The 12,892-nt window shown below is 33.3% G+C and overlaps 2 protein-coding genes across 3 annotated transcripts; one reads left to right on the top strand and one right to left on the bottom strand.

Annotated features, from left to right (window-relative positions):
• The first annotated feature begins 65 nt into the window (after positions 1-65).
• Positions 66-10,321, top strand: LOC149483451 (uncharacterized). Of its 2 annotated transcripts, XM_089702493.1 has the most exons (4): positions 66-265; positions 7,338-8,721; positions 8,809-8,940; positions 9,420-10,321. In XM_089702493.1, exons 2-4 carry the CDS (start codon positions 7,404-7,406, stop codon positions 9,536-9,538), a joined length of 1,569 nt encoding a protein of 522 aa, XP_089558619.1. In that variant the 5' UTR covers positions 66-265; positions 7,338-7,403; the 3' UTR covers positions 9,539-10,321. The 2 variants fall into 2 exon arrangements, with proteins under 2 accessions (XP_089558619.1, XP_089558621.1); XM_089702495.1 differs by lacking the exon at positions 8,809-8,940 and having other exon boundaries at positions 72-265.
• On the bottom strand, positions 10,311-12,849 carry LOC149483452 (translocon-associated protein subunit gamma). Its single transcript, XM_089702496.1, has 4 exons — positions 12,605-12,849; positions 12,208-12,427; positions 10,864-10,995; positions 10,311-10,538 (listed from the first exon to the last, which is right to left on the bottom strand). Exons 1-4 carry the CDS (start codon positions 12,735-12,737, stop codon positions 10,472-10,474), a joined length of 552 nt encoding a protein of 183 aa, XP_089558622.1. The 5' UTR covers positions 12,738-12,849; the 3' UTR covers positions 10,311-10,471.
• Positions 12,850-12,892: the final 43 nt, after the last annotated feature.

Consider the following 12,892-nt stretch of genomic DNA (forward strand, 5'->3'; position numbering starts at 1 on the left):
TTCCAACTTTAAAATTTGAAGAAACGTAACATTTTGTTTGCAGACGAAACAGATTCGTTAATATGAAACCGGTGTTGCCTCGCACGTGCATCCGACACGCATCATGGACCCCAAGACATCCACTTAGTGCGTCCTCGCTCTTCACACCATCCGTACGCATGGAGATACCATTTCCCGCGCAAACATAACATTAAAAAAACAATGAACAAGGCTGACAAAATAGTGCTTTGAAAAGGACAATTTGTGCTTCTGAAATAAACTTTTTGTAAGTATTTTACTAGTTTTAACACTTATTTTTCATTTTGTTTACGCACAGATATAATATGCAACTCTTTATCTTGCTTGTAGGAAATTGATACCAATATTTTTTTTCATACTTAATCATTACAAATTCAATATTTATAAATATAAAATGCGAAATCATTAATGAATATCTAATAATTTCAAAGACAATTAGGTACCTAGTCCAATAAAAATATTCTTAGAAACATTAAATATAACTGATGATATTGGCATGTATTAGTAATATCTACTCGCATCTAATACATATTATAAAGGCGAAAATTTGTAAGGATGTATGGATGTATGGATGTATGGATTTATGGATGTATGGATGTTTGTTACTCTTTCACGTAAAAACTACTGAACCGATTACAATGAAATTTAGCACACATATAGAGGGTAACTTGGATTAACACATAGGATAGTTTTTATCCCGGAAATCCCACGGGAACGGGAACTATGCGGGTTTTCCTTTGCAAACGCGGGCGAAGCCGCGGGCGGAAATCTAGTATTAATATAAAAATAGAAAATAAAATGGAAAAATACCCAATTAATTAATTTAAAATACACGTTAACTATTACATATTAAAATATGTACTTATATTCGAAATGTAAGTGAAAAGTTTGTAATAAAATTTTAAATATACGTAACCCATTAGTATAAACTCTATAATGGTTATAATATAGGGACTTATGTGAAAATTAATTCTGCATAATAGGTAGCCTATCTAATCATCGGCAGCAAATCTACCAAGATTACTACTATGAACAGGTTTAATATTATTAACATAACGAGTGTTGCTTATACACTAATTTATGATAATATCTTTCACTTTTTAATAAGATTTTTAAATTTTATTAGTAATTGTTTTCCCTAAACTGCAACTGGTAAATCATTATTTACCAAACGCGTCGTTAAGTGCAAAAAGCCAACCTGTAGAGGAGCAGCGGAATGTTACGGTTAGCAGATCTTGTATGTCTTTATTTGGTTGATCGAAAGGCAATAAAGCACAATTTATGATCTAATATGGGAAGAGAATACATCATTGCATTTTAAAATTCAATGGTTCAGTACTCTACATCTCTTGGGCAAACGACCTGAGATATTGTGCAATATTAAGTGCTTTGTAATACCTATTGTGATGAATTGCCTCCCAGTATGACAAAGCCAAAAAGTGCTTTGCCTGCTTTATCAGAAATCTATGATGAAATATCGAGCTCGTTGGCGTTGTTAGATTTAATCGATTTTTTACGCGGAGCTACAGACTAGAAATCATATACATAGATAGGTACATAATGTTAATAAAAAGAAATTAAATTATCTTTATTATTCAAAAACCAATTCAAGTTTACAAAACATTTTTTTTACTCTTACTACAGAAGAATGAATACGAGTGTCAATAAAGTTAATTTCTAAGTTATTAATAGATAATGGACGTAGGTAATGTAATGTTTGTAATTGTGTAATGGGCAATGGCCTTTTTCACTTATTTTTATTTTGCGCCACCATTGAGTTTCATACAATTTTATTCTATAATATGAAAGATAAATAAAAACAATCTTATATATATTTAAATATAAAATTATATATTATAAAAGTAGTTTAAATGCGAATTATTTTCGAGATTATTTCAAATTTGCGTAATAATGATAACTCCGAGAATTTTTTTAATATTATTAGTTATAGATTCTATTAGTCCATGGTTATATAGACTCTTATGAGCACTCGTAGTATCGTCAATTCTTTTAAAGATATTTTTAATTTTTAAATAATGTGAGATAATTATTTCCTTTTAAACCTTTGACTTGACTTAACCTTAAAAATCAATACCCATACGGACCCAGTATCTACCTACATTTTTCTCCGAACAGAAACTTCAACTATTTTAGGACCGGTTAGCCCTCGGTATTCCTGCTATGACAGAGACTTTGACGGAAAAAGGCTCCAAGGAGATGTTCGTTTGCAAAAATAGCGGACCTAAATCTGACTTCTGATATATATTGTATAGATCCCAGACATCCTATAGACAGATGTTGCCAACCAGTTTTGTGGTCCCCCTCCCCCCACCCCGGTAATTAAATATGGCATACAATGAAAAATATAAAAATTTCCGAAACATGCCGTGTGGGGTATCAAATGAAAGAGCTTATTGAGTAGGTAGATCACGAATATATTATAGCATACTATAACATTTCTTACACTTTCTCTAAGATTTTTTAGAAAATTTACAAAACGAAACTCCACTGAGAGTCCGGTCTATTTGTCTTCAGAGTATTTTAGTTGTGCTAAATAGGAACCTAATCGTAATTCTCTTCCTCCTCCTTTTTGGTCTATGATAAGGTTAACTATAGACCAAAAAGGAGGAGATTCTCTAATCGACTGTATTTTTTGGTTTGATATCTTAAATCTTTCGACTGGGTGAATCGACTTTGATTTTTTATTTTTTATTGGAAGCTAAGTAGTGCCTTTCGGGAAATTCCGTTCTAACAATTTGAGGGCAGTTTAGACTTTTGCTAAAAAATAATGATTAAATGTAAGTATATATATTATACTTACATAAATCATAATAAGTCCAGTATAAAAATTTAAAATATCGCCCTGCGTCTCGAGCTCAATCTAAAGAAAATACAATTTAACATCTATCATTGCGAATAATCCCGATCGCAACATTGTAAGTATTTATTTAACGTTCACTAGTATTATTTATTTCACAAACCCATAAGCATAAATTAAATTTCGGTTTTAGTTTATGGCGTTTGTTTATACCTATTGTAGGTACCTACTTATTATTGTGAATATCTGACTTTCAGTTTATATGCTTTTAAACACCTATACTTACTCAAGTAGGAAATTGCACAAATTTAGGAACCAATTACATGATTTAAACATTTTGTTTACCAATTCATATTGAAATATTTCTTAATTAGTTCGCTGAATTTTCATTATTTTCTCAGCAATGGAACTGTCTATGCCCATGATCTAAGACTCAATACCATGGAGAGTTGACGACGTCGTAAACATTAAGATATATGACTGCAGTAACATGTATTCTGTGGCTGGACACGCGTTTAAACTTCCATTATTATAGCCGACATAGTCAAGCTAGTAAGGCGAATTTGCAATAAGGAAGACTATTGCATTTTATCACTAGAGATTCATTTTTCAATTAAATGTTGCCTTGGGATCTTTAACTTGACCCCTGACAGGGAACTGTACGCAAGAACGCACTTTGAGGATTACCCTGTAGGCTGTAATTAAAATAAACTCTCAAACTCTGGGTCGGAAGAAAATATTTAGTTATATATTATAAGGGTTAACGTTACTTAAATTTCTTATTTAATAACAAGGCATGTGCATTATTCAATAAAATCAGTAGCCCTATTTAACTTGATGGTTTTTTTTTTATAATTTTATATAGAGTTAGGTATATCCGATGTGCCTTGCACATTTGTTTCGAATACTAACTAATTATGAATAGTGAATATATTAAACTGTGATATTAAAGAGATTAATCAAAACTTCACTCAATAATAGCAACACGCAATAGGTACATTGGTGTTCATTACAATACGTCGTGATTTATCAAAAGAAATTAATGGAAACCATTTTTATACAATTATGCATTTAAATAAATCACAATTTTCTGCTGTTAGCTTTCTATGAAATTACACGAACATTAAAATGGCGGACAATAGAAGAACGTAAAAGTACTATAATAGAATTATATTATCTGTGGTAAAAGTAAAATAATGTAACATAAGTAGGTACTTTATTTGAAAGAAAAGTAATAGTGGTCGTATATATGGTATTTATGTATTACCTACTGCAACAAACTTTGTTGGTATCTCCTATATCTTGAACGTTATTTTTCCATAAGTAGACATTCACGATCGAGGTCTTTAAAATTCTAAAAGACTAGACTGTATCTCGTATCTCTACACCTTAATATATAATATTTATCCATAATAATACATTGCTGCGTTATGAGATAAGAATACACAATTATATTTTAGTCGATATCTTCAGTAACACTATCCAAGCAACAATAGGTAATGGACTATTTAAAATCAACAAGAATTAATTGTTGTATTTTAAGAGTTACATAACAATAGGTATATATTTGAAATCATAAAGCATATATAACACGAAGCAATTAGAAACAAGAACACTGTTGAACGCAATGTCAGATGAAACAAGTTTATAATCGGACGTAAGAGCAGATGAATGCTATAAGTGAAAAACGAATTGGATAATTGTTTGTAAGTGCGGAATGTGACGTGGTGGCCGTGGCTTTGGAGTCTCTGTACAATCAGTTCAGCCGAGTTTCACCCGGAGTATTCACGCTGTTACTTTTACAACGCGCGGCCGCACATGACAACGCTCTGTTTCCCTAGGTCTCATTGTCTCATACAACACGTTCATTAATGGAAATGTTTTAAACTTTCCAAGCGAAGCGTCAACTGTCACCTAAAAGATGAACCGCGAACCTCAGTATTACTTGCCCATAATTTTTTACGTAATTCTAACAATCAGCATTATACATACAAGAAAGAAAGGCATTTCCGCCTACGTATCTTTTGACTATATAATGGAGAAACGTTTTATGAATACATGAATAAATATTAGAGTAACGATTGTATATTATAATATATGCTCTCTGCTCTGTGAGAAACAAAGATTATTACATACTACTACACAAAGCAATTTGTTTTATTTTTAAAGGGGGAAACAATTATATCTAACGAAAATTATATTTTAGATACTAGCTTGCCCGCGGCTTCACCCGTGGCTTCACCCGCTGTGTCTAAAACCTAATAAATTAGGTATATACTATATACTAAAACCTTCCTCTTGACTCACGCTATCTATAAAAAAACTGCATTAAAATCCGTTGCGTAGTTTTGCATACACAGGGACAGAGAAAGCGACTTTATTTTATAATGTTTAAACTAACATTGATTATAAATCGATTAAGAAACCGCGGCGCAATCGGTGTACATACGTTAAAAAAATATATACCGGCCGAATTGAGAAGTCCTCCATTTTTTGAAGAAGGTTAAAAATAATTCTGAGATTTAAATTGCTTATCACGATTGATTACGCGTATTTTGACACATTTAGGTAATTGAATGCATATAAAACCATATAAAACCCATGGGCAAAATCAAGTATTACTGCAAAGTTTCATACAAATCCCACCAGTAGTTTTTTCGTGAAAGTGCAAAAAACATATCTTTACTTTTACAACCTTTCTCATTTAAAATATTAATAGGATACCTACGATTGTTTAATAGTCAGAAGCTTATAATAATTTAATATATTTAATCAATCTTATCTTGTTTTTCGTATTTTTTTGCAATGCAAAGAGGTCTATAACCCTAATAACAACCTTAAAACCTGAATCGCGATCTTCGATAGAGAACATTTTTATAGCAATCACGATCACGATCTGAATACAGTATCTATTGTTTAATATTATTCGTTCTCAAGACAGATAAGCGCGATACTTATATACATATATTATTTTGACAAAGTGAAGTTATTAATATTTTAATATTTATAATTATTATTGGAATAATTTAGTGAAATTCCTTATCGCGAGATAAGTAATTTCACTAAATTAGAGGCTTTAACTCACGCAGGCGCGGGCGCCAAGAATAAAAAGTGCTTAGTGCAAAACCTTGTAAATTAAACATTCGGTAGGGGATTATTCGCGATATACTATGAATTATATTACCGTTGCAATGATCGTTTGCCTGCGCGATTGTCTGAGTTCTTCAAACGTTCAGAGGTCCAGACCGTTAGTTTAACGCCAAATCTGTCCACGATACTCCCCGGCGTTCGTGTACGTAGTTTGATTCGGATAATAAACTTTAAAGTCACGATCTGGTCTGTGAAGCTGTCTGCGTAATCTTTTGCCTGAATAAGAACCTTCCTTATGCGGGAACTCATGCATATTTTAAGTTTATCGCAATTTGCAGCTAACATTATCTATCCTTACTTTCCGATGCGAAGTGTCGAGCGTGGAATATCCAAGAATATTCTCTGAATATTTCTGTTGATATCTAAAACCACTCGTGTAAGAATGTTTGCGCGTATTGTATAAACTTAATCAATCCGAACCGTTGCTATTTCATTTATTCGTACCTAAGTAATTCTTAATAAAAACTAGGTATGGGACATGGGTTTAAAAATCAATCTACACCAGCTGTAATAAAAACTAAATAACATTATATCTTACCGTCTTACGTGGAAGATAATTCAATTCCATTACTTTTTCGTTTATAACTTTTTGCAATACATACCCATTTTATTTTCTCACGAATGAGCATTTATTGCATTAAAAAAGAAGTTTACTGGAAACAGGTAAGTAGTTGCGCAGGCGCAAGTTACTTACTCGACATCAGACTAGCCCTTAGGGATGAGAATTAATACGTTCGTTGCCCCTATCCTATGTGTGTTGAGGACACTAGTGACTAGACAGGCGATAACACATCCTGTGTTTAGGTTCATGAATACAACTAAGCTTAAGCAAAGTGCTACTTTATTATAACGTAGATAACAACTTAATGCAGTTTATTTAGATGAACTTGTAAAAATAGAGTAGTTCTAGATGTTTTTACTTTATAATATTAAAAGAAACTATAGTAAGTGCATGATTTTTATCCTACATTGTTTTATGGTAGCATTAAATATTATACACTGAATGGAAGACCTAAGTACCTATTTCATAACTTTCTAAGAAATAAGCAAACCTACTTTTATGTCTTGACTCTTGTGTAGGTACCCACAGTGTGTACCTATACGTCCATAACATTTTATTTAAATATGACATAATTATTACTAAGAAACCTATATGAGAAAAAATCTAGAAACGTAATGTTTTCGTTTTTACTTTTTTGCAATATAAAAAAATCAACAAAGTTAAGGTGCCTAGAGGTTCAGGGCTGCGTAACCGGTTTATGTGGGATATACTTTGTTTGGTTAAAAGTCAAGACGTTTCGAAAGGAACCTTGCCTCAGGAATTTGACTAATGGTATGTTTTAATTTTCAGAGGAAACTATTGGAGCGCGAATGTATCTACTGCGGGACTCGGGTAGCTGAGGGCCGGCAAGGCCTGATGGCGGGCACAACATTACACTCACTGCTCTTAATAGCGGTGCTCTCACACTTGGCGATTAGCTATGCTGCTCGGTTTGGTGATCGGATTGCTCCTCGAATACCCGCCCCGTACGCGCCACGTAATGCGAAAATAGCTCAAAGATATGCTCAAAACGAGGAAGAAGACCGAGACTATGATGAGCAAATCTTGGCTATGGATGAAGATGAATTTAAACCGGAAACAGAAGCTCCGCATAGACGTCCTGCACGAACGGAAGCGCATCGACTGGAAATGAGTACAGAATATTTTGTTATACCGGAACGTATTTCTTCTACGTCATCTTCAACGTCTCGCCCAAAAGCAATTTCGACACCGCGACCAATAAACAATACAACACCAACAGTGAAAACTTTAGTGCCAATAGCGGTCTTGAGACCGGAACCTTGGGCCGTTCCGATACTAGCATTAGCGTGCGTTATAATGATAGTGATATGTGCTTTTGAAGCCTTTGTAATTTGGGGAGCTAGTAAAAAGGCTCCGAGTCATCGACATTTGCTTCTTGGACAAACATTACTTTTTGGCCTTTTTTTGTGTGCAGGCACTGCAGCGTTATATGTCGCATCGCCAACTAATTTTACATGTGGTGCAGTCCGCTTTGGAACTGGAGTATCATACGTTATTGTGTTTGTGACTTTGTTAGTGAAATGTGTATTTTTATTGAGTTTAAATGGAGGAGTTTATCTCCCAGCAGCGTATCAAGGATTATTATTATTTTTTGCAATAATGATACAAGTGGCAATTGGAGCGCAATGGCTTGGAGGTTCGCCCCCGCGAGTTGCTGCCGGCGGAACTAGATGTGAAACCGCACTATCTGATCTACTGCTATCATTGTGTTATGCCGCATTTCTGATCGCTGTAGTATGTGGTGTTGCGCTCCGGTCCCGCGGCATACGCGACAACTATCGAGAAGCGACTCATATAGCCGCAGCAGGTGGCGCAACAGCCGCAGTTTGGGTATGCTGGGTGGCGGCAGCCCTGGGAGCACCTGAACAACACAAAGATGCTTGTGTAGCAGCCGGTTTGCTCGGTACCTGTACTGTAGTATTCGCTCTCATGTTCGCACCGAAAGGGCGTCGCCTTGCGGCGTTAGGACGTGAAGGTCGCTGGGATGCAGATCGTGAAGAAGGATTGAGTTCCTTAGGCGCGGGCGGGTCCGGCTACTCGCCTTCATTCTTCCATTTCAAGCCAGTTAAATACGGGATGGTATCAGCCGTAGGCCAGACTCAAGCGGCGCCATCAATACTAGATCGCAAGGAACCCCCAGCTCAGCAAGCCGGTTAGTTAAGTATCTAACATGCGCTAGTAAAGTGAGAATTAGCGCTTACGCACATCACCTAATCGCTATGCACTGGGTTGTTTGCAGATCCGTACAGTGGTATGTTCCTGGGCTCGCACTTCCACAGACGCACATTGTGCCCTCCGCCGCACTACCCTATGCACCCACTAACGCACTTTAACTACAATTACCCGCCCTATCACTACATGTTACCACCAGGTATAAATAATTTCACTTTTTTCTGTGTTTATATTCTAGAGATATTATTCAGACTTAAAGTATAAATAATTACTTTACCAATTATTATGCAATCAATTTAACATAACTTCCACAAAACTCAGATCAATAATTTTAATTTTTATAGTAATTCTTAAAACGGATTGAGGTCGTCGCTAGTGTTGTGAATAAATTGTAAAATAATATCTATAAAGAGCTGTATAATATTATGTACTTATGATACAATATGTTATCGTACACTATATTGGTATAAGAAAGCTAACCAATTTTACAATAAATACTTGATACCAAGTTAAGATATTACTACTTGGAAACCTGTAAATAATGTTAGGTATACTTATAAATATTTCGAACTGAAAGATTTACCCTGCGAATACACATACAATAAGCTGTTTTTAAACGACATCAAGGCTCAGGCCCTCAGGGCCTTAACAAAACCTAACAAGTATTGTTTTTTACAGGCGTGATGATGCGACCGGAGGAGGCCAACGTGTACACGAGCGTAGAGCCCACCTTCAGCAGCAATCCCAACGTATTCTTCCAACGCACGGAGCCGTTGCACGTCGGCATGATGTACTGAGCCCCAGGCAAACCAGCGTTCCCGCGCGAACAGTGAGATTTGACGGATTATTAATAACAAAACCATAGACAATTTGAAAAAAAAATGGGTGTCTGAGAAGTAAGTGTCGTCGCAGGAGGTGCTAATATTAAGATATAATGTAATAGATATTATGATGAAAATGATTGAGAGAGTACTGTAAATTATAATGTTGTTAAGAATTATAAAAACCTTACGAGGATCAAAATACAAATCTTTAAATAACAATTTTCCTAAATTACTTTCCTAATGAACATTGAACATCATACCATGGGACCACCATGTGTCTGCAAAATGCCGCATGGCAGCTTCTGCAAGCTGCCGCAAGCTTGCAAGCTTGCAATTCTTGGCTCTATGTTGTATAAGCTGTAACCCTAGAAATTTCTGTATAGAAATCTCTAACATAAATGAACTAAATATAAACAGCTATCAGATAATCTTTAAAATAATTGTATAGTCAGTAAAAAAATTGCTTGGTATAGCCTATACCTGCCATGCCTAAGTATATGAATATTAGTCAATAGTACATATTTTTTAATTATAAACTTGACCAAATTACTAGAAATGACTACATTTTAATTGCATAACAAAATTAGTAATAGCTGAATGTAATATTTTTTTTCTTTTTTGCAAGTATCTCCAAATAGAATATTATAAAATTTGTGATGTTGAATTCTAAGCCCACCCTAACTGAAAATTGTGTCAAATTTAAAAATAAATAACTAATATGCTCTTTAAGATGGTGTAAATAAAATTTACTTTGTATTTAAAATGTTTTATTTTCCTATTTATAAAAAAATTGTCTTAAATAATTTCAGCAACAAAAAAACACTTAATAACTTAGACCTTTGAATTGATGACAATATTAAATTACTAGTCACGCTTCACTCACACTGCACTATGTCCTTATTAAATTCATTTTGTTCCCGTTGAGAGGAGAGCAAGAAGTCCTGATGCAGCTGAGAGAGACACAATGTAATTGCTGTAAAAATCTTGTTAAGGAAATAAAATGAAAAAAAATATTGCTTTGATAAATAAAACAATATCTGGAAAACTTAGAACAATAATCTGAATAGTGATATTCTAACGCAAAAAGTTTTGGATTATTACTTTAATACAATCTTGCCTTTGGTTGAGACATTTAACTACATTTTGAAGATTATTCAAAACTTACTTTATTGTAAAAATAAAAACAGTCATAATTTTAATACCAAGAAACTTATTTTTCTTTAATATATGAGAGATTTTTTGTTTATTATTATATTGAAAATAAAACATTATTATCATATTATTTTGAAAAAGGATACACAGTTGGTGTGAAGGAGCGCAGTAAATAGAAACTGCTCAGGATCACAATGGTCAGGAAAAGAGCATTATTGTAGAAGATTGAGAAAGTTGTAGCTTCATAATCAGCTACCTCATTCTTCTTCCACAGAATTCTGAAATAAGAACACATAAACAAATTATTTTTCACTTCTAGATATCAAAAACAAAGGAAGCTATCTACTGATAGATATAATGCACTATCAATGTTAAGGGGGCGCATAAAGCAAAATAACCAATCTTCTATTAGATGATACGTGTAATATGCAAGACCAAATCTAAAAAATAAAATATATATCAAACTAGATGATATGTTCAACGATTCTGTTTAATCAAAAACATAAAATATTAAAATTTACTCGATAAAAAAAAATCACCAAGTTAGCTCTAATTTTCACACTTTTACGTTTTCTACTTGACATGGTAATACTTATTATGATTTTTTTTCATAAACAATTATATTAAAACATTTGCAAGATATTTGTCAGAGCATTTTGTGTAATTACTTTTAGTTTTGGTTTTATCTGCGATAAACCACTTTTGGCGCTCTTTTTTTCTCGAGATAAACGTTTGATTTTGTCACGGTAAAAGTGGTTTATCGCAGATTATTTTAATTAATAATATTAATTAATTAATTAATAATTAATTAATATTATTAGATGTAACAAATGTAATCTGTATCCTTTGTTGGAAATTCTAAATAAATAAATAAATAAAGTAGAAAACGTAAAAGTGTGAAAATTAGAGCTAACTTGGTGATTTTTTTTTATCGAGTAAATTTTAATATTTTATGTTTTTGATTAAACAGAATCGTTGAACATATCATCTAGTTTGATATATATTTTATTTTTTAGATTTGGTCTTGCATATTACACGTATCATCTAATAGAAGATTGGTTATTTTGCTTTATGCGCCCCCTTAAGATTGTACACTGTATGAAAATCAGAGAAGTACACATAAGGTAACACAAAAGTTCACAATTTTTTTTATATCACAATCACAGTCATATTTTCTCACAACATACTAAATAATTCATGTTTAAAAAAAATAAAGTGCCCTTAAAATATAATTATGAACTTATATTATTTCCTATGAACTTATATTTATTCATTCCATATAATTATATTCATGTGACATCAAGATTAATACTAATAAGATAACACTTTCACTATAACAATGCAGAACTATTCTTATAGGACTCAAGTTATATTTGATGTAAAATATATTCTGATAATGACAATCAAATAGGAAATGTTTCGAAGATTGATTTTTGAGTTTTGCCTAAGATCTTACAAGACATAAATTTATAAGTGGAACCTTTGATTACCTTTCATCCTTTTCTTTTCTGCTCATTTTCTTATCATCAGCTAGTTTCCTTGACATTTCACGAGCAACAGCATCCTCTCTACGGACAGCTACGCGGTGTTTTAGCTGGAACTTCGTGTTGCGGTAGGCGAGGGCAAGGAGCCATGTACTTAGGGCAGTCACAAACACAAACCAAGCTAATGATGTGTTTACTTCCAAAGCATGTACTCTCCAGAAAAGCCCTGTAAGATTATGAATGAGGAATGATTAATTTAGGGAAGAGTAAAATAGTGCCACACATGCAAGATAAATTACTTTCACTTTCCATGTATGAGAACATTTCCAAAATTAAGTAAATGTTTTTTTAATATATACATTATTATTTAAAAAAATCTAAATATATACAAAATAATACTTACAGATGGGAATCGCGGATACGATGAAAGCGTTTCCATAAAATAAGGCTGATGATTTTGTAGATACGTTTCTACTAAAGTCCTGTAACAGCAGTTCTTCTTCTTTTGTAAATGCTTTATTGCCTTTTCCGGACATTGTTTTTTATTTATATTTCTCTTAAAAATCTGAAATTTAACAATTATAAAACGAGAGTTCTAACGTGTAATCGGCACCCAATAACAGGGAAAAGGCAATGATTTCAAATCTAGTCAAAACGTCGATGACGTTAAGCTTACATGTCACTTGACGTT

Source organism: Colias philodice, chromosome 13 (assembly GCF_061535455.1).
Source record: "Colias philodice isolate Cphi_HAF_F1 chromosome 13, ilColPhil1 Martin Lab GWU primary, whole genome shotgun sequence".
Lineage (NCBI taxonomy): Eukaryota > Metazoa > Arthropoda > Insecta > Lepidoptera > Pieridae > Colias > Colias philodice.